Genomic DNA, 22,141 nt, shown 5'->3' with positions numbered 1-22,141 from the left:
TTCTATGAGCTCCCAAGTACTGCAAGGAGGCCAAATGAGGCTTATGCCTCCTTAAATAGAGTGCAGAACCCCGGGATTTAGGGTTTCATCTGCTAGCTCCTACTCGTCGAGTCCCTTTATGGACTCGGCGAGTAGGTCACTAAATGTGCGATCCCACCTCGCTGCTACTCGACGAGTAGAGCACCCTTAACTCGTCGAGTAGGACTTAAAACCAATGAGATTTTTACTTAAATCGATACCTGAGAATCGGGGCGTTACATGTTGTGTGTGTGTTTTTTTTTCACTTTAGACACATACCATAGCTTCAAAAAATAACTTGTTTTTCAAATAATACCGATTTTTCAAAATATAGCCATTTTTTTAATTTCAAAATTTAAACATTTCCTTAACTACTCTAAATACTAACATCCTTTTTTTTATTTTTCACCGCATTCAAACTTTCTCCATCTAGCTATGATAACATTTTTATTTTCCATCTGTTATTTTTAACATTTCCTTAACTACTTTAAATACTAACATCCTCTTTTATTTTTCACCACATTCAAACTTTCTCCATCTAGCTCTGCTAACCATTTTATTTTCCATCTTCTTTAAAATTTCAATCTCTAAAAATTGGTTCATGTTTGGACCACAGATGGAGAGGTTATATTGGCTCGTAATGGATTAATGTAACTGAAGAGTCAATCAACATCAACGTTGATGTACTTACTTTCGGGAGGAGAGCGACTAAAGATTCATACGCGAAGCCGGTCCATCTCGAAGTAAAGATCAACTATTCTCCAAATGGAGACATGCAAACGTAGTTGCAGTATAGTTTCACACTGCTCTTAAGGTGAGATTTGAAGCAGTAAATGGTGAAAATTCAAGAATTTTGTTAGTCAATATTCTTGAGGCCTTCTGAACAGAAATTAACAAACCTTTCCGATTTACTGAGTTTTAGCCAATTGTGAATCAGTGCGACAAATTATTTTAGTGTCAAATGAACTTGTATTGTGTTTTAATTTAATTTTAAGTTTGTTTTAATGTTTCACATGTTTTAATTTTAAGTGTCTCGTGTGTTTTTTAACGTTAAATTTGTTGTCTTATAGTTTTAAATGTATTTGTTTTTGTTACTTTAATAAACATTTTAGTTTTATATACTTGTTTTATATGAAATATTTTTTACACAAAAAAGTATATTGTGTGTTAAAAATGGTAAACTGTCCCTTTTAAATAACAAAACAAATCCTATGCAGCGACAAGATGAAAAAATATGTAACAAAAATAACACCATTCCGTGTAGCATTATATATTGGATTATTCTATATTTATTATTTTATTTATTTATTTATTTTTGCCATATATATTTGACAAAATTTCTCAATTAGTCACTGTGGTTTACAACATATCACACTTTGAGGACTTGCTAGCAAAAAGTCATGCGACTGGTCCTATGGTTTGTAAAATTATATGAAATGTCATCCTGCCGTTAAATCTAACTTTTTAGTTGTTACATTTTAATGGAAAAGACTATTTTACCCTTGTACCAATATTACAATACACTACAAACCTCAACGACCATTCGTGTAATTTTATAAATTTGAAATTTTATCTATATATAATTATAAATATAAATTCCGAATATATATAAATTATAAATATAAAATTTATATATATATATATATATATATATATATATATATATTCAGCAACTGGATAATTTTTTATATATAAATTATAAATATAAAATTTGCATTTTGTATTTATATAAATTATATATATATATATATATATATATATATATATATATATATATATATATATATATATATATATATATATATATATAATTTCAACAATTTGATAATTTTTTTTTATCTTTTTGACATTTTGTTTTCTATTTATATTTTATAGTTTTAGTTATTTATGGGTTTTTGTTATATTTTTATTTATTTTAAATCAAGTAAATAAACTTAAATTCGATAAATCATGTCAAAATTATTTTTTCTTTAATTTTTTTTATTTGTGAATTGAAGCGTTACTATTTTTTAATTTTTAATTTATTTTATTTTATGTCGTTACTGTTCATGGTTTTTTTTATGCTCAATAGTTAATATCGTTAGCAACTTTATGTTTGTATTTATCATTATCATTATTTGACCTTTTGTTTTCTGTTTTTGTTATAATTTTAATTATTTATTATTCTTCTATTGTTTTTATTTATGTTGATTCAAGTAATGAAAAATAGAAAAACAAAAAACAAAAATTCAAACACCAAATTCTAATATACTCTAATATATTAATACATTTTATATTTTCATATTTTTTTTGGTTTTTTCGTATTATTTTAATTTTTTAGTATTTTTTTTCATATTATTTTTTAATTATATACTATTTTTATTTTTAATTATTTCCTATTTTTATTTTTTTTCGTTGTTTCGTTTTATTTTTCATCAACTTGATAACTTTTTTTTGACCTTTTCCAAAAAGTGTAAAATGTACGAATATATTAGAGTATATTACAATTTTGGTGTTTGAGTTTTTTTGGTTTTTATTTATTTATTTATTTATAATTTTGGTTATTTATGGTTTTTGTAACTTTTTTTTATTTTGATTCGCGTAAATAAAATAGTTATATTTACAAATATAAATAAAAAAAATAAATATAACTTTTTTATTTACACAAATCAAAATACTAAAAAAAGTTATAAAAACCATAAATAACCAAAATTAAAAAAATAAATGTGAAAAAAACCAAAAAAAATATAAAAAGTGTAAATCTATAATTATTAAAATAGAACCTTAAATTATAAAATAAAGAAACAAGAACTTTAGAAGATGACATCATTAACCAAAATATTAACACCTTAAATTGTAATTTACGTCTTACATTTCGTCCTCAAATTCCTAATTTGATTCCTATGTCTCTCCATTCTCTCTTTTCTCCGACAGCCGTTTGTTAACACCATCCTCAGTATGCTCGGACGATACAACCTACAAGAAGGTAACTGACCATCCCTTCAGGTCTCTATTTTTGGTTTTCGATCTTTATCTCGCACTGTGGTTTTGATTATTTTTTGGGGTTTTTTTGTTAGTCGAACAGACAGATGCCAAGAGCATATATCGACATGATCTTCTTAGTTTTCTCCCTCTCTTTTGCTCTAAACCCTAATCGCTTCCTTCAATCGATACCAGAAAGGGTCGCCCCATCGATTTCATACATCAAATCGATCATATGTGTTCTTCCCCCGCTGCTATGTGTTCTTCCTCCGCTGCTCTGCCTTCACTATCTTCCTTTCGATCTCTCTTTTTAGTTTTTGATCATAAATACATACCCAGGTGCCAAACTCTATCTTTCTATTACTCTATTGTATTTTTTTACGTGAAGCATATCAAGTTCAAGTCAATAATTTTACTTCAACCCTAATTACACAGGTGACTATGTTTTGGATTACATTATCATATGGATTTTTATCGATGTCACCTTACAGGTAACTAAAATTACTCTTTCCCTATAACCATATCCCTTCTTATTCTAACTATCCTTTATATCCTCTTGTAATTTGACATGAGGGTCAAAAAGTATTATTTACTTTTTTGCTTTTATAGATATTCTTTCATGAATCACGTTGCAGGTTTGATTCGGTTGTTTTTTTTATTGTTTCTAATACTAAATGATGTTCTTTTATGAGGGTCAAAAAAATATTATTTGTAGTCCCTTCACATCTCTCTTAAGTTAAGAATCTGTTATGATATTGTCAGCAACTTATTTAAAAAATTCGCATCTGTTAGTTTGTTAATACTGTTGAGTCTAACTTAAGAGTCATTACAATTAGCTATCAAAAGTGGATGGAGGGGACTTGCTTCTTTACAAGTTCATAGTAATATATATATATATATATATATATATATATATATATATATATATGTGTGTGTGTGTGTGTGTGTGTGTGTGTGCATTCTTTCGTCTGTGAACTTATCCAACCATAATGTCTGAAACCTTGATGCACTTTTGATTTCATGAATGAAGAATTCAACTGGAGAATCAGATGAAGGTGTGAATTTTACTAGCATTTCTGCTGCCACTGGGGTATCAGAGCTTCAACAAATGTGGAAACAGAGAACCATTAGTCCTACACTGTTATTATTAATGCTCATGGGGGTGATTTTACTGCTGCTGCTGTACAGATCTGAAATCCAATACCAAATGACCATGGAGAACCTCCTGGCTGATCGTTTCCAATGTTCTCCTTGATTCTTCCATTTTTACATTTTTAAGACATTATACTTTCATGCATTTTACAATTTAACCCTTTCCTCAATTATTTTTACAGCCCATTATCTCGTCAAGATCTTGTGAGCTGGAAAATGTCCCTGGACAAAAGACTGCTTCCTGTACTTGATGTACCTGACAAAAAGGTTATATTTATATACAACTTTAAAATCTAATAAAATCTATCTTTTTTGATTATTAAGTTTTAATTCATGTGCAAATTAGATCATTGGAAATAAAACTATCTTTTGTGATTATGAAAAGTTTTGAAATTACAATGTTGCAATACAATAAAATGAAAGTAAGATGCTATAATATCCAAATACATGGAAGTAAATTGCTATTTTCAGCATTAAACCCTTAATCAAAAAGTTTTTTTAATGACGAATATCATATTTATTTATTTATATTTTTATAAAATAGTACATGAAGAAATTGGTTGGATGCAAGTTACCGAATAGAACAAATTAGGTAACCATCCTAAATGTGTTTAATATTTAATGATTACCGTAAAATATAGTAAATTATACCAAATTAGATATTTTACCTGTTAACTTGTACTAACAATATTTTAGGAGAACAACTTTTGATTCTGTTGTTAAAATAATCCAACTTTTGTCTTGTCATATAAGGTTATTAAATATATCTAATTATTAATCACATGATCAAAATATAGAATAAAAAAAAAATAAAACCCATGTTAAATTTATTAATTTCAATTAATAGTTATTATTCATAAATATACACCCTCTCATAAAGAACTTATCAAGAAAAGGAAACCTTATATTTTTAAAAAATGTCCTAAAATATAAAGATGCTTCTTTTGTTGGTAAGAAAGAGAAAAAGTGCTTTTATGTTTTTGCTCCATGTAAACAATTATTATTTTTATTATTGTTATTATTATTATCATTATTATGAAGTTATTTTGTCTTAGCTTTTATTGAGAATCACTAGCAACAACTTGGACAATTTGCAGATCGAAGAACCACATAATGACATTTCACGAAGCATTAATTTTGTATTGAGTGCTAAATTTGAACCAGAAAACCAAGTGGGTTCGAGCGACACTCTTTGTAGTATTGAATGTAACGATGTGCTTGATAACATTGATGATGTAGATGGGATTCATGAGATTGATGAAAATTTTCTTGTGGAACTGGATGCTGTATGCGGTTTCAATGTCAATGATTTGGCATCAACTTCAAATGAGATTGAACATGATCCACATGCCTATGATCATGTTCTCGAGACTAAGCTTTCTGCAGATGAAGATTCTTATCCCAAGGATCTAGGATAAGTTTCTGAAGATGGATTCGTACGTGTCTCTTATCTTAATCATTTCCCCTTTACTTTCTTTGGTTTATATTTTACAAAAAATGGATTTATTATAGGTGAGTCTGTTGACTGAAAATGGTGGCACTAAGGATGATCTCAAGCTTCCAACCGATGATAGTCTGCTTACACAGGTTAGTAATTAGTAATTTAAGATGGATTTTTGCTTAAAAATTGTTAAATATAATTTATATAAATAATAATTTTTTTTAAAAAAAATTGTGCAGATTAAGGGATTTTTGCTAAATGAAAAGATCTTGTGGTTACAATGATCTCACTCAGCTATACCACATGATTCGATTTTTTCATGGATTGCTAAGTAACATAGACCCAACTTACATTGAGATTTGGCTAAACCTTAAACAAAAAACAGGATTTAAGGTGTTTGGTGTTGGAACTTTAGTGTTGTTTCAGTTTTTTAAGAATATGCCTTCTTTCGTATATTTTTTTTATTATCATATTATTTATTGTTTCAGTTATTTAGTGTTGGAAAATAATGTTGTTTTTTCAGAACATCTGATGGTGTTGAAGTTATGGCGGTATTAAGGCTTTGGTTTGGAGTGATCATACAGGCGATATTGTTGTTTTCTTTCTTGGTTTTACTCTTTTATGAGTTAAATTTGAGGAATTATATGTTTAGAAGTTTAGAAGAGATTGACCCATTTAACATTTTCATGCATTTACCCATAAAGTTTAGAAGTTTATATATAAAATTTGACGAATTATATATGTATTATACCTTCCTAATATGACGTTTGTTTTATTTTTAGTATCAATTAATAAAATAGAAAATATTATAGAGATATTTGCTATTTTTGGTATTCTTTCACTTATTTTTGTAATGATATTTTATAGTCTATATATATATTTTTTTTATTTTTATTTTGATAGCATACTATAATTAAGCAGTTTTTTAATTATAGAAATGATATTACAATAAATTTCATAGCATACTATAATTAATTATTTTTATACATTCCTAAAAAGATTTGTTTTATTTTTAGTATGAATTAATAAAATGGAAAGTATTATAGATATATTGTTATTATTGCATACTATAATTAATACTTTTTTACACTATATAAATATATGTATACGTTTTTTGTTAATCCATATCATAAATCCTAGCTTTTTTCTCTTTTCAATCTACACAATACAAAACGATAGCAGAGAACAACGCTTCTCAACTGATCTTCGATAAGGTTGCTGACATCAATGCATCAAAAGAATGTTGGAACATCCGTGTTAAAGTCATCTTGTTTAAAAATGGTCGGGGGCTTGGACATGATTTTAATTGATCAAGAGATACGAATTATGCATTTTACTATTTTCTATTCATCTTTTATTTACACTAATTAAAATTTCATTATTAACTATAGGGCAATAAAATACAAGCAACAATAAAAAAGAATATCATTCCTCTATTTGAAGCCTTATATGATGAATGAGCTATTAGGAAGATCGGTAACTTTGCTATGGCTAGAAATGAGGGAGACTATATGCTTGTTCCTCACAAACATAAGATAATTTTTTACAAAACCACCACAGTTTGTGTGTCCCCTGATTTTATTGATAGGGTTGATCCTTATCATTTTTTTAGTTTTCCCGATTTGTTGGCCAAGAATTTTGACACCCGCGACATATGAAGTATTTTCATTTTGTTCAAGATTTTGAGAAAGTTACTATGTCAAGTAGAAATGCGTGATTGTGTCTATATAATAATATAATACGCAACATAAGTTGACATAGTAACTTTCTACTTGACATAGTAACTTTCGATTTTGAACAAAACGGAAGCCTCAACGCTTCCACCAATCAAGAAATGTCATCCGCAGTCATCCGAGGCGCGATGATGCTCCAGACATCAATGGAACATCTGATTCGCAGTCTTTCTGCAGATTGCATCTTCTCCGACATGTTCTTCCCGTTCACTGTTGACCTCGAAATCCCGAGACTGTTGTTTTACCCTTCTTCTATCTTTTACCACTCCATTTTCGATAGCTTGAAAGTTCATAAACCTCACGAGAAAGTGAAATCGGAATCGGAAAGCTTTGTGGTTCCCAATTTGCCAGATAAAATCACGATGAAGAGGTCTCAGGTCTCGGACCTTTTCAAGTACAAGACCCAAATGGGTGAGATGATGGAAACCATTAAACAATCGGAGAAGAAAAGTTACGGAATAGTCCATAATACATTTTACGAGATCGAACCAGATTATGCCGATCATTTAAAGAAGATTAATGGAACGAAAATCTGGCATATTGGTCCTCTGTTTCAATATTTTATTAGCGACTGCCGGAGGACGTCGGAGAAGCACGGTTGTCTGAAATGGCTCGACTGTCAAAACCCCAAATCGGTGATATACGTTTGTTTCGGAAGTATGGTGAACTTCCCAGAAGCTCAGATCACTGAAATTGCTTTAGCACTTGAAGATTCTAAACAACCGTTTATTTGGGTGGTGAGGAAGAAGTTTGGAGATGAAGAAATCGGTGGGCTGCCGGAAGGTTTTCAGGAAAGGATTGGAAAGGAAAACAAGGGCTTGATCATAACGGAGTGGGCTCCACAAGTGGAGATTTTACAACATCCGGCTGTCGGAGGGTTCTTGAGCCACTGCGGGTGGAATTCCGTGCTTGAAGCGGTCGTTTCCGGTGTGCCATTGATGACATGGCCGTTGTACGCCGATCACTTTTACAACGAGAAGCTGGTGGAGCTTTTAGGGATTGGAGTCGGCCTAGGGGTGGATGTTTGGAACTCTAGTTCGGTGATCACCAGTCCAATCATCGGGAAACAGAGTATAAGTGATGCTATTGAGATATTGACAGGTAGATCCGCCATAGCTGAAAGCATAAGACGCAACTCAAAAGAGGCAGCCATGAAAGCTAAACATGTTGTTGAAGAAGGTGGATCTTCTCATAACAGTTTAATGGCTTTGATAGAAGATCTGAAAGCCAGTAAATTGTCCCCAAAACCTTGAAGCAGCTGGCGCACTTTGATAGTCAATACCGCTATATTTACGGGTAGATGATGATGTGCCATTTTAATATTTGATGTTAAAGGCTTTAATATTTTAGTTAATTATTTATCAATTATGATAGATCACTATTCTTTATGTGTTGCTATTTGAGATGAAACCTAGTATATAGTACATGTTAACCAAAAAGCCAAAAGACAAAACTACATTATATATTATATGTGGTTTTTGCTTTTAAACAATTAACACCATATTCTATTTTCTTTTTTTGGAGAAAGCAAAACGTTATTTTTCCAAAAGCCCTTTCCTTAAAAATCTGGTCTTGGGCTGACGCTTTGGATTGATTTCGGGCCCAAAAGTTAAACTAGGCGTTGGAGGCTCAAAATGAAGCTACTTAAAATTTAAAAAGGTGGATAAAAGCCAACCATTTATAGATGCATGATGAAATTAAATTATGTATTTTATTATTGCAAATTGGCAATCGACACGATGAAAATATAAGATACCAAACAGAACTGGAATAAAATTGAAATCCAAATTTATATTAGTGTCAAATCACAGAAACGGAATGAAATTGAATTCCAAATTTATATTAGTGTCAAATATAAAAAAAATAAAAAAATATTGTCATGGGTTTACAAGTTTTGATAAAAAATTAACATGATAATGATTTGTTTGTCGTATTTTGTGAAATTAATTTTGAATTAAATAAATTCAAAGTTTATTTTATTTTAACTTTCTTGTGTGCTGTAGTTTTTATCGTGTTTTAATTGGGTTGTTTTCATTTTAATAAAATAAAAATACAATATTGTGTCATGTCGTGTTCGTATTATATAAAATTTGTCATGTCATGTCATTCTCAATCTGTCAACCCTACTCATAGGTCAAACATGGATGAAATTCACAATCTCATTAGAACAATGTAAGGTTCATGTCGATAGTCATACTTCTTATTGTGGACAATAAGATGCAACACTAAGTTGTGTCACCTCACATGTCACATAAGCACATGGTGTTATAACACTAAGTGGGGAAATTGGCAACAAGATGTAACACCAACTTTTTGAGAATAAATATATTTTTTTAATTTTTTTTTCGGATTTGATTTTTTTGTTTTTACTTTTTTGTTTTTATTTTACTTTTTGTGTTTTTTTAATCACTAATATGAATATATTTTTATAAAACATAAAATTTTAAAAACAAAAAAAAGACATAATATTTAAAATCTAAAATTACGATTACAATTAAAAAAAAACATAATTTTAAACTTAAAATCATAACTAAATTACCATTCAAATTACTCATAAAATCATAATTAACCAAAATATTGTTTCCTAATTTGTTTCTTCATTATTTGTAGCACCGCTAGATCGGCAGACGTCAAACCCTCCTCGCTCGTCCGAAGAATTGACAACTGATGTGCCATTAGCTCCCTCTCTTTTTGCGCCTGCTTCTCCTGTGCCTGTCTTTCTAGAAACTCCAAATGACGACGTTTCAACTCATTTTTTTCTTTTATTAATAAAATGTTTTCGTCGAATTTCGCTCTCATTTCCGCCGCATCTTTTACTTTCGCTTCAACCTCCTCCGTATGCCTTGCAACGAGCCTCGTTTTGTCGCGCCCGGGCGGTCGTCGTGGTGGGGATATCTCCTCGATATCATCCGAGATCTCATCGTTGTCGGCGTTTAGGTCGATGTGAGTCCGTGCGTCCGACACGTCGATCGAGCTCAAATTGCGAGACCTTTTAGATGGAACGTTTGACGATGTATGCATTTTATTTCACCTTGGATTCGCTCGCAACAACTCCCATGATTTTTCAAAGTCGAAAACATGTCCCATTTCGACTCGATATTGTTCCTTAGCAGATTTGAATAAATCAAAGTCATTGGTTCCGCTTTGCTGTTGCGTCTGAAGCCGGTTGTAAATACCGTTGAATTTGCTGCACCGCTTAGTTATTTGACCCCATTTGCTGCTCAACACGTCATTGTCGTGATACAAAATTTTCTTTAAAATAGCGTGAAACTTGTCGTGTAACACCGTAAAAATTAAAGCAATTTTTCACATTTTCAAAACACATTTTTCATACACATTTATTAATAAAATCTCATTGTATCATATCTTTGTTCCACAAAACATTTCCCAAGATCGAAATACATAAAATTCCACGTGTGTGTACGAATCATGCCGACACCTTCCCGCGATTATCACTGGTACCTGAAACACATAACACGTAACACTGTAAGCATAAAGCATAGTGAGTTCCCCAAAATACCACTCTAACACATATTAGCCACTCAAGGCTATAACTTTGCCGACCCTTTGGTGAGTGTGTCTCAGTGGGACCCTCCAGTCCCAACTCTCTGTGGGCTCTCTAGCTCTAACTCTATGGACCCACTGGTCCTATCTCTGGAAACTCTGAATCATGCATATCACATATCACAATAACACACATAAATAGCATACAAATACACTGGCACATAACTTAGCAGTATACTAGCACATAACTCTGTTACCACTCTAGGTAAGTATAGTGAGAAGACTCACCTCAGATGTCTCGGTAAATCTCTGACTCTGTAGAAATATGGTCTAGCCTCCGCCTAATCACATAAAGTAAATACTCTCATAAATATAACTCTCGAGACTAGACTCAACCCTCTGTTGGCATCCTCGGAAGGGTAGAAGACCATTTTACCCCTCTCTTGACTCAAAGACCCCATTGTTGACCAAACCCTCAAAGTCAACAAAGTCAACGGTCAACTTTGACCCGAATCGCCGAGTGTACTTGGGTGACTGGGCGAGTCTACGCGTGTCCACTATCCCTCTAGTCTCGCATGACACGTCGAGTCTTTCCCCTGCTTGACGGGTTAGACCTGGCATGAATCGCGGGGCCACCCCGACTCAACTCGCCGAGTCCCATTATGAACTCGACGAGTTCCGCCCTGAACTCCAGTCCTCTAATTCCATCTGACTTACTGAGTCATTCCCCCAACTCGTCAAGTACTCCCTGAGTAAACTATGGGGAAACCCTAACCCTACTCGTCGAGTCTGCTCTTGGTAGTCGACGAGTTCATGCCATGCTCGAGCTCAAATGACCTCCTAAGGTCAGATCCGTTCCTCTAACTCATAGATCTAGCCTCCTTAAGCAATATAAACACGTAAAGTTTGGATTTTGATGCCCATGCAAAGACCCAATGGCTCTATTTGAAGAAATGGACTCAATAAGTCACCCTAAGCTCATATTACCCAATATCACCCCATAAAGATCAAGGGGCTTAGGTCTCTGGACCTCTTTGGATCCAGATCCATAGCCTCAACACAAGAAGGGACCAATTGCACTAACAATCACACTCTAAATGGGCTAGAAACCCTTACTCTCAAGGATTGACACCCAAAACTGAAGAAGGATCGAATGTATAGCTCAATATGAAGTTCTTAGGCTCTGAAATCCACAGAATAGCGCCTTCTTTAGCTTCCTCTTGCCTTGGAAACCTTCTTCTTGCAAAAACACCTACACAAGGATCAAAAATGGTCTCTCCTTCCTCACAAACGCTCTAGATCGCTTAGGGTTTCACTCAGGGGTCTGGTAGCTGCAATTGGTGACTATAAGCCCCTTTAAATTGGCCTCAAACCCCGGGGATTAGGGTTTCATTAAACAACGTGGACTCGCTGAGTCCACTAGTCGACTCGCCGAGTCCGGTCATTAACCCGGATGGAAAATCGCGACACTACTCAGCGAGTCTAAGCGTCAACTCGCCGAGTCCCTCCCAAATTCTCCAAAATAAATGAATAATTAATGTACCTGGAAATCCGGATGTTACAATTCTCCCCCACTAGAATCAGACTTCGCCATCGAAGTCTCTTTCCACAAATAACTCTGGATACTGCTTGCGCATCTCCAACTCCGGCTCCCAGGTCATCTCGGAACCATTCCAATGTTGCCACTGGACCTAAACCAATGACACCTCCTTGTTTCTCAAAGTCTTGATCCTTCTATCTCGAATCGAGATCGGCATCTCAACATAGTTCAAGCTCACGTCCACCTGAATGTCCTCTAATGGAACCACTGTCGACTCATCAGCGATGCACTTCCTCAGCTGAGACACGTGGAAGGTATCGTGAATCTGACTTAACTCCGCAGGTAGCTCCAAACGGTACGCTACCCCGCCCACCCTGGCGGTCACCCTGAAAGGACTAATATACCGAGGCCCCAACTTGCCTCTCTTCCTAAATCTGATCACTCCTTTCCAAGGAGATACCTTTAGGAGTACGAAGTCACCAACTTGGAACTCGAGCTCCGAGCGACGCCTGTCTGCGTAGCTCTTCTGACGACTCTGAGCCGTCAGTAACCTCTGCCTGACTTGCTGAATCTGCTCAGTCGTCTGAAGTACTATCTCTGTACTACCCATCACACGCTGACCGACCTCACCCCAGCAAATGGGAATCCGAAACCTCCTCCCATACAACATCTCAAAGGGTGGCATACCGATGCTCGAATGATGGCTGTTGTTATAGGAAAACTCAGCTAAAGGCAAAAATGTGTCCCAACTCCCTCCGAAGTTTAGTACACATGCCCGAAGCATGTCCTCAAGCGTCTGAATCGTCCTCTCGATCTGCCTGTCGGTCTGTGGGTGGTATGCGGTGCTAAAATGCAGCCTCGTGCCCAACTCCTCATGAAACTTCTTCCAGAACCTGGAAGTGAAACACACATCTCGATGTGAGACAATCGAGATCGGCACTCCATGCTGTGATACCACCTCTTTCACGTACAACTCTGCCAACCTCTCAGCGGAAGAGCTCTCACTTATAGCAAGGAAATGGGCGCTCTTCGTCAATCTGTTCACAATCACCCAAATTGCATCGACGCCCCTAGTAGTCCTCGGCAATTTGGTGATAAAATCCATGGTAATCTATTCCCACTTCCACTTGGGAACCTCCAACGGCTGCAACTTACCATGCAGTCTCTGGTGCTCGGCCTTAACCCTACGACATATCAAACACCTCTCAATGAACCATGCAACATCCCTCTTCATACAGGGCCACCAATACTCTTTCTTCAGGTCCAAATACATCTTAGTGGCCCCGGGATGGATCAAAAACTTCGATCTATGCGCCTCCTCCTTCAAGATGGTACGCGTTCCACCCACAAACGGCACCCAAATCCGACCCTGAAAGGTTATAAGCCCTCGGCTATCGGTGACAAACTCCGATACCTGTCCGGTAACCCACTCCCTCTTACGGTTCTCTGGTCTCACGGCCTCAGTCTGGGCCCCTCGAATGGCATCAAACACTGGGGTCATCACTATCAGCCTCATACAGATATCTTGTATTGGGGCGCCCTCCGCCTTACGACTCAGGGCATTGGCTACAACATTAGCCTTGCCCGGGTGGTACAGGATCTCATAATCATAATCCTTCACCACATCCAACCATCTCCTCTGTCGCATGTTCAGGTTGGGCTGATCCATTAAATACTTCAAGCTCTTGTGGTCCGTGTATATGGTACATCGAACCCCATACAGATAGTGACGCCAGATCTTGAAGGCGAACACCACTGCCCCCAACTCCAGATCATGGGTGGGATACCTCATCTCATGAGGCTTCAGCTGCCTCGATGCGTATGCTATCACATGCCCCCTCTGCATAAGCACCGCTCCCAACCCTGATATCGACGCGTCACAATGCACTACGAAGTCCTCCATCCCCTCCGGAAGGGTTAACACCGGGGCTTCGCATAATCTCTGGCGAAGTGTCTCGAAGGTGGCCTGCTGCTCTGGGCCCCATGAAAAAGCAACACCCTTTTGGGTCAACCTGGTGAGTGGCACGACGATCTTGGAGAAATCCCTGATAAATCTCTGGTAATAGCCTGCCAATCCTAAGAAGCTCCTGATCTCGGTGAGGGATCTCGGCACCTCCCAACTCATCACTGCCTCAATCTTGGCCGGATCAACCAATATCTTATTCTGGTTAACGAGGTGCCCAAGGAACTATACCTCTCGTAACCAGAAATCACACTTGGAGAATTTGGCGTAAAGCCTTTTCGATCTCAAAACTCCAAGGATCTCCCTCAAATGCTCCTCATGCTGCTCTCTGGATTTCGAATACACCAATATATCGTCGATGAACACAATCACCGAGCGGTCCAACATCGGCCTGCACACTCTGTTCATGAGATCCATGAACGCCGCCGGTGCATTGGTGAGCCCGAAAGGCATCACCACGAACTCGTAATGCCCGTAACAAGTCCTGAATGCTGTCTTCTGGATATCCTCATCTCGCACCCTCATCTGGTGATATCCACACCTCAAGTCAATCTTGGAGAACCGAGGTGCCCCCTGCAACTGATCGAACAAATCTTCGATCCTAGGCAACAGGTAACGATTCTTGACCGTCAACTTGTTCAACTTCCGGTAATCAATGCACATCCGGTGTGAACCATCCTTTTTCTTGACAAAGAGGATAGGCGCTCCCCACGACGAACTGCTCGACCGAATAAACCCCTTCCCTAGCAGCTCTTGAAGCTACGAGGATAACTCCTGCATCTCTAGAGGTGCAAGGCGATAGGGCGCCTTGGTGATAGGTGCCGCCCCCGGAACCAAATCGATACGAAACTCTACCTACCTCTCAGGAGGCACGCCTGGAAACTCCTCTGGGAAAACATCTGGGAACTCACGCACTATCGGAACCTCATCAACTGCCCTCGGCCTCCCTGAATCAACCCTCGTATCCATCACATACGCCACAAACCCACTACATCCCTGCCGTAGACTCTGTCTCGCTCTAGCGGCCGAACAAAATGTTGACCCAGAACGTGTACCCTCGCCGTACACCGAAAGAACTCCCCCACTAGGGTCTCGTATGGTCACCAGTTGTCTCTTGCAATCGATGACTGCTCCAAATTTGCTCAACCAGTCCATGCCCACGATGACACAAACATCTCCCATCGCAATAGGAACTAAATCAATCGGAAACTCGACGCTGAAAATCTCGAGTACACACCCTCGGATCACCTCGGTGGCATACACTGGCCTCTCGTCGGCTATGGAAACCCTCAGAGGTCGACTCAACGCCTCTCGACTAATACTGATGTGCTGACTGAAAGCCAAAGATACAAAAGACCGACTCGCACCCGAGTCAAATAACACCAAGGCATGTACAGAACTCACAAGAAAAGTACCTACGCATAACATAATATAAACACAATATCTCAAACATCAAAATAAATACATGAAAGAATACATACCAGCCACGACATCGGGCGCTGCGCGGACCTCCTCCGTGGTCAACTGAAAGGCTCTCCCTCGTGCCTTCGGTGCCTCGGCCTTCACTGGCCGGCTCTCAGTATCTCTGATAGCAGCAGGGGTAGATCCCTGAGATGCTCCCTGAGCTGTCCCTCGCAACTGTGGACACTCTGCCTTCCGGTGTCCGGTCTGGTTGTAGTGAAAGCATACTGCAAACCCCTTGGGGGCAGTCCTTGGCCATATGCCCCTCCTCTGTCGCATCACACACTTCGTCTTTCTTAAAACTTCCCATTTTGAATTTTAGAAAACCATTTTCCTTGTAAAAATTCTTTTAGCCCCTCGGTCTCGAGTCCAGACACCCCCGAGGGTGTGTCCGAATCCCTCAAACCAGGGCTCTGATACCAACTTGTAACATCACAAATTTCGAGGCCAAAAATTTCATTTTTTAAAATTTAACATGTAATAAAGTGTGTTACTAAAACATTGTCAAAGTTACATTAATTATAAAACATAAGGTTACATCTCAAAACAATTTCATCAGAAACAAAGAAAATAAGAGTACGATCCCAGAAAATCTAGTACGGAAACCATGTGTGTGATGCGCCACTACGCTGCCGGCTCTTTCCCCTTTGACGAAGAGGTAATTGAAACCACAAATAAAACTGTAAGCACGAAGCTTAGTGAGTTCCCCCATCATACCACATAACATATAATATCATCGGTATCTTTCAACCGGTAACAGCCATCGGTGTCTTTCAACCGGTAATCACCATCCGTATTTTTCAACCGGTAAGCCTCTTCGGTATCTTTCAACCGGTACTGGGGACTATCTCACCCCTATCACTAGCATACAATAACGAGATATGAACATACAGCCAGGCATAACTGGGTACTGACCTACCCTACGGTCCTAGAGACCGATGTCAGAGAAAACTAACTCCTACCACACACAACATATCATACAGGCATATCTCGTAACCAAAGCACATAACCAAACCAAGATAATTGTCACGAAGACAGTCATCTACTAAATACCATTTTTGGTGGGCCGACATTGTGGCCTTAGACCCACCCCTACTGGAAGGTAACTCACCTCGAAAGGCTGGCTGCTGAAAAGCTGATTCGCAAATGTCTGACTGCTGCTCCGGTGATCCTCCGGCTATATTTCCATAAAACACTTAATCAGATATTTATACTATTCCCAGGGTAAAATGACTATTTTACCCCTGACCGATTCCAAACCAAAGTCAAGTCAAATTCAGAGTCAACTTACAGTTGAACCGACTCGCCGATTTGGCTTGCCAACTCGTCGAGTCCATATCCAGTCGATTGTCCTTACTCCCATCTCTACTCGTCGAGTTAGGCATTGACTCGTCGAGTTCTCTTCCTAACTGATACTTAATGGTCCTTCATCCGACCCCACTCGACGAGTTCTTCTCTCATATGAACGTCACGTGAAAACTCATCCGACTCGCCGAGTTGATGAACAACTCATCGAGTCCACCTTTATCTGATGAACAAGTTCTGTCCTCGACTTGCCGAGTTGATGAACAACTCGTTGAGTTCTATGAAGATTGCCTTGGACTCACTGAGCACCTTCATGTACTCACCGAGTCCCATGAACTTTCAGATTAATGGCTTAGTCCAGAACGTTGGGTCACTCCCCGAGGACCCCCCTTAAAAACCTTTCCACATTCAACTGGGTCCTTTCGACCCTCAACAGAATGGGACGGAACCCCCTAGAATAGCCGAGTCCGAGAATGGACTCGTCGAGTTGGTCATGTCCATACCTTAAATCTTTGCTTTCTGATGTACATCCTTTGATCAAAAGATAGATCCACGCTTCTACAATCGATCTAGCACGTAAAGTTACAAACTTTACGTGCTTGCATGGGACTTTGAGCTCAAAAGGACATAAAACAAGCTCATATAGCACATGGGAACTTTCATGGGTGCAAAAGCAACCCAAATTTGCCTAGTGACTCCTTTCATGATGTGATTCAGAAGCTTAAACCCCCAACTATGTTTGCAAACATGGTTGGCCACCAAAAATGGCTCATAAAAGCCCTAAACCTCCCCAAAGAGGGATCTAACAAATGAATGAGCCAGGTTACAACTTTTTACCTTCAATGAGCTGAAGAAGGTGCACAAACTTAGGTTCCCTTGATCTCTACTTGCTTCCTCAAGCTTCTCTCCTTCCTTCTTAAGATCACAAGCACCAAAATCCACCAACAAGGCTTAGATTGCTTCAAAAACGGCTAGGGTTTCAGTGAGGGGCGTTTGGGAGCATAAAGGAGTGATGGAGGCTGCATAAGGTTGTTTAAATAGGGTGCAAACCCTTGGATTAGGGTTTTTGTCCAAACAGCGGCTACTCGTTGAGTCCGGGACCCGACTCGCCGAGTCCATAACTTAAACTCCGCGTCTCATACCGCTTCTACTCAGCGAGTCAGTCCTTCGACTCGCCGAGTCCAAGGCTAAAATTGCAAATCAGTTAAAGAACTAAATAAAAGAATACGTACCAAGAACCAGGTGCTACATTCAAACTAGATGAAAATACAAAACACATGAACACACATATTTGTTCTGAAATCAACTTGAAACATCCCAAAAATACAAGCCAAAAATTTCTTTTTCAAAATCATTTATCAAACATAAATATCATTGCCATAGTGTAAACCATAAAAGTTGTATCTTGAAAACTCATAAAATATGATAACATATACAGTCTCATAACAAATATAAGAGTAAACTCCCAGGCTAATCAATTGTGGTGTGTGTGTGCCATGCCATCAGCTCGAGCCCTTCCCTTTACTAGCTGAAGTACCTGAAACCAAAACTGAAACTGTAAGCACGAAGCTTACTGAGCTCCTTCAAACTACCACATACATACAAAGCACAAATAGCAAATAACATAACTCTGGGACTCTTCCCAACTGCACCGGGACGAATCCCGACATCGGCTTACCTGACATCGGACTCCTGTCCGGCATCGGGCTCACCCCGGCATCAGGCTTACCCCGACACATAGCATATAACATTGTCACATATACTGCATCGGGCTTGCCCGACATCGGACCGGAGTCTGGAAGATATGACACATAACACATAAACATGCATGAATCACAAAAACATCAATCATACATAACTACTTCTCGGGACCGCCCCGGCGTCGGACCGAAGTCCGGAAACACAAAAACTGCATTAAGCTAACCCCGACATCGGGCTCACCCTGGTATACTCTACTACTTAAATGGGTCGGCCTTGGTGCCTTAGACCCTTTCCTACTAGAGGAAAACTCACCTCTTGTGACTGACTGCTGCAACTCTCGGTGAGGGGTCTCTGTCTGCTGCTCCGACAACTCTCCGACTATAAATTCCATAAAGACACTTAGTCAAAAACTGATACTGATCTTAGGGTAAAATGACTATTTTACCCCTGGCCAAAGTCAAAATCCTGATCAGAGTCAACTTCCAGTTGACTCGACTCGCTGAGTTGGCCCGCCAACTCGCCGAGTATCTGCCCCTTCATTTGTCTCTCAACCCGACTCAACTCGTCGAGTCTAGCAAGAACTCGACGAGTTCTCCTTCAATCATATCATCGGGACAATCTTCAACTCACTCGTCGAGTTCCTCCTTGAACTCGTCGAGTTTATCTTTGTCATATGATCGTGTCTAGTTTGTGACTCGCCGAGTTGTATGAACAAATCGTCGAGTCCATCTTCATGGGTTGGGATATGGCCTTGGACTTGCTGAGTGCGTTCATACACTCGCCGAGTCCCATGGCTTCTTGGTCCATAGTTATGTCCATTTCATTGAGTCCTTCCTCTGGAGTCATCTAAATATCTTCTAGACTAAACCGGATTCCCTCGAATCATAGAAGGTTGGAAACCCAAACCCCCGACTCGTCGATCCCTGAGAACGAATAATGTCCATGTCCAAAACTCGATTTCTGATGTACAACTCTCATCCAACAGGTAGATCTGGTCTCCTTAAGTCGATATAACACGTAAAGTCATGAACTTTACATACATGCATGGGATTTTTATGCTCAAAGGGCCAAAAATGGGGTTTATTTTATACATGGGGTTCTCATGGCCATAAAGATGGCACCTTTATGCCATGAGGACCCTCCAAGGTTTCAGATCTGAAGATATATTGACTTGGGACGTCCAAGTCCCAAAGATCAAGCTACTTGGGCCCAAAACTCCATAGGAATGACCACAAGGATATCAAAGAAACTACAAGTCAAGTATGAAGCTTGATTACCAGAAAGTGAGCAGAAAATGATGTTGATCCTGGATCTATTCCTTCCTCCTTGGGTCTTCTATCTTCCACTTCTTGCTCTAGCTTCAAAACACACCAAGAAACACTCAAAATAACAAAGAAAGCTCAAGCTCACTTATGGAGGATTAGGGTTTCGGGTGTAATGCTCTGTAGGCGATGGAGGCTTGGGTGGAAGCCTCATAAGATGTTTAAATAGGGTGCAAACCCTCCAATTTAGGGTTTCACCCAGACAGCTCCTACTCGTCGAGTCTGACTTCCGACTAGCCGAGTAGGTCACTAATTCCCCCGATCCGGAGTCGGTCCTACTCGACGAGTTGAGCCCCCAACTCGCCGAGTCCAAGAGTAAAATATGGAATTTTACTTGAATTTAAATGCGTACCTGAGACCGGGTGTTACAATTCTCCCCCACTTGTCTTAGACTTCGTCCTCGAAGTCTGCTTGGGTGGTGTTGCCTCATTTCCTCCTCGGGCTCCCATGTCCACTCCGAACCCTTTCGTTGCTGCCACTACACCTTCACTAACTCTACCCTCTTGTTCCTCAGCTTCTTCGGCTTTCGATCTAGAATAGCCATGGGTCTCTCGATGTAGTTTAGGCTATCATCAACTTGGATGTCCTCAAGAGGTATCACTGCTGAATCATCCACCAAGCACTTCCGCAACTGAGAAACGTGGAATGTGCTGTGGATTTGGCTGAGCTCTGCTAGAAGGTCTAAATGATACGCAACCCAAACCACTCGGGACAAAATCCTAATTGGACTGATGAACCTGGGGCCCAGCTTACCCCGTTTCCGAAACCTAATAAACACCCTTCTAGGGTGACACTTTCAGGAGGACCATGTCGCCCACCTAAAACTCCAAGTTTGAACGCCGCTTGTCGGTGTAACTCTTCTGCTGGCTTTGAGCTGTCTGGAGCCTGCTCCGAACTTGCTGAATCCGCTTTGTGGTCTTGAGTACTACCTCCGTACTCTCCATGACTCTCTGACCGACCTCACTCCAACAAATTGGGGTCCTGCACTTCCTCCCGTAGAGCATCTCGAAAGAAGTTCGGTCTATACTGGAGTGATAGTTGTTGTTATACGAAAATTCCGCTAACGGAAGATACGTATCCTAACTACCACCAAAATCCAGCACACATACCCGAAGCATGTCCTCGAGAGTCTGAATCGTCCTCTCGCTCTGCCCATCCTTTTGAGGGTGGAAAGCGGTGCTTAAATGGAGACGAGTACCCATCTCATTGTGAAACCGCTTCCAAAACCTGGAAGTGAACCGGACGTCTCGCTCTAACACCACCAAGACATGCACTCCATGATGTGCCACTACCTCTCTCACATAAATCTCAGCCAACTTCTCGGCCGAGATGCTCTCCTGGATCGGTATAAAATGGGCGCTCTTGGTCAATCGATCCACAATGACCCATATCGAATCAACCCCACGTGCGGTCCTGGGAAGCTTAGTAATGATATCCATAGTAATATCTTCTCATTCGACACGGGAATGTCTAACGACTGCATCTTGCCGTGAGGCCTCTGGTGCTCTTCCTTGACCTTCCTGCATGTCAGACATCTTTCCACATACCAAGCTACGTCATGTTTTATGCAGGGCCACCAATAATCAGGTCGACGATCTCTATATATCTTCGTCGCCCCTGGATGGATGGAGGACCGAGACTTGTGGGCCTCATCCATCAATACTTGCCGTACTCCACCCCAGTACGGTACCCATACCCTCCCATGCAGGGTCAACAATCCTCGGCTGTCGTAATCAAACGAAGCCACTCGGACCACTATCCTTTCGCTCTTTTGGTGCTCCTCCTTTAGGCCCTCAACCCGCGCCTCTCTAATCTACTCCAACAGTGGAGTAATCAATGTCAGCCTCAGACATATATCCCGGATCAGAGCCGCTACCGCCTTGTGGCTCGGCGTCGGCCACCACGTTGGCCTTCCCCGATGTGGTAAAGGATCTCACAATCGTAGTCCTTTACCACATCTAACCACCGACACTGCCTCATGTTCAAGCTAGGCTGATCCATGAGGTACCTCAGACTCTTGTGGTCCGTGTAGATAGTACA

The 22,141-nt window shown here is 39.2% G+C and overlaps 1 protein-coding gene and 1 long non-coding RNA gene across 7 annotated transcripts; both read left to right on the top strand.

Annotated features, from left to right (window-relative positions):
• Positions 1 to 2,838: 2,838 nt before the first annotated feature.
• On the top strand, positions 2,839 to 6,387 carry LOC111893000 (uncharacterized). 6 transcript variants are annotated; one of them, XR_006187204.2, is made up of 8 exons: positions 2,839 to 2,983; positions 3,075 to 3,318; positions 3,415 to 3,470; positions 4,010 to 4,223; positions 4,314 to 4,398; positions 5,371 to 5,567; positions 5,644 to 5,718; positions 5,812 to 6,387. It is a non-coding gene; the product is annotated as an uncharacterized LOC111893000 (long non-coding RNA). The 6 variants fall into 6 exon arrangements; XR_006187203.2 differs by having other exon boundaries at positions 5,229 to 5,567; XR_002850766.3 differs by having other exon boundaries at positions 4,010 to 4,398; positions 5,229 to 5,567; positions 5,812 to 5,965; positions 6,096 to 6,387.
• A 981-nt stretch (positions 6,388 to 7,368) lies between these two features.
• On the top strand, positions 7,369 to 8,693 carry LOC111892987 (nuatigenin 3-beta-glucosyltransferase). Its single transcript, XM_023889065.3, has one exon. It carries the CDS (start codon positions 7,407 to 7,409, stop codon positions 8,556 to 8,558), a length of 1,152 nt encoding a protein of 383 aa, XP_023744833.1. The 5' UTR covers positions 7,369 to 7,406; the 3' UTR covers positions 8,559 to 8,693.
• The last annotated feature ends 13,448 nt before the right edge of the window (positions 8,694 to 22,141 follow it).

Source organism: Lactuca sativa, chromosome 9 (genome assembly GCF_002870075.4).
Source record: "Lactuca sativa cultivar Salinas chromosome 9, Lsat_Salinas_v11, whole genome shotgun sequence".
Classification (NCBI taxonomy): domain Eukaryota; kingdom Viridiplantae; phylum Streptophyta; class Magnoliopsida; order Asterales; family Asteraceae; genus Lactuca; species Lactuca sativa.
The sequence above is the reverse complement of the archived record's forward strand: the minus strand, read 5'-3'. Positions and strand labels throughout refer to the sequence as shown.

Bases quoted from the DNA above. Each gene is read 5' to 3' on its own strand.
- LOC111892987 (XM_023889065.3), top strand. From the start codon at position 7,407: ATGTCATCCGCAGTCATCCGAGGCGCGATGATGCTCCAGACATCAATG.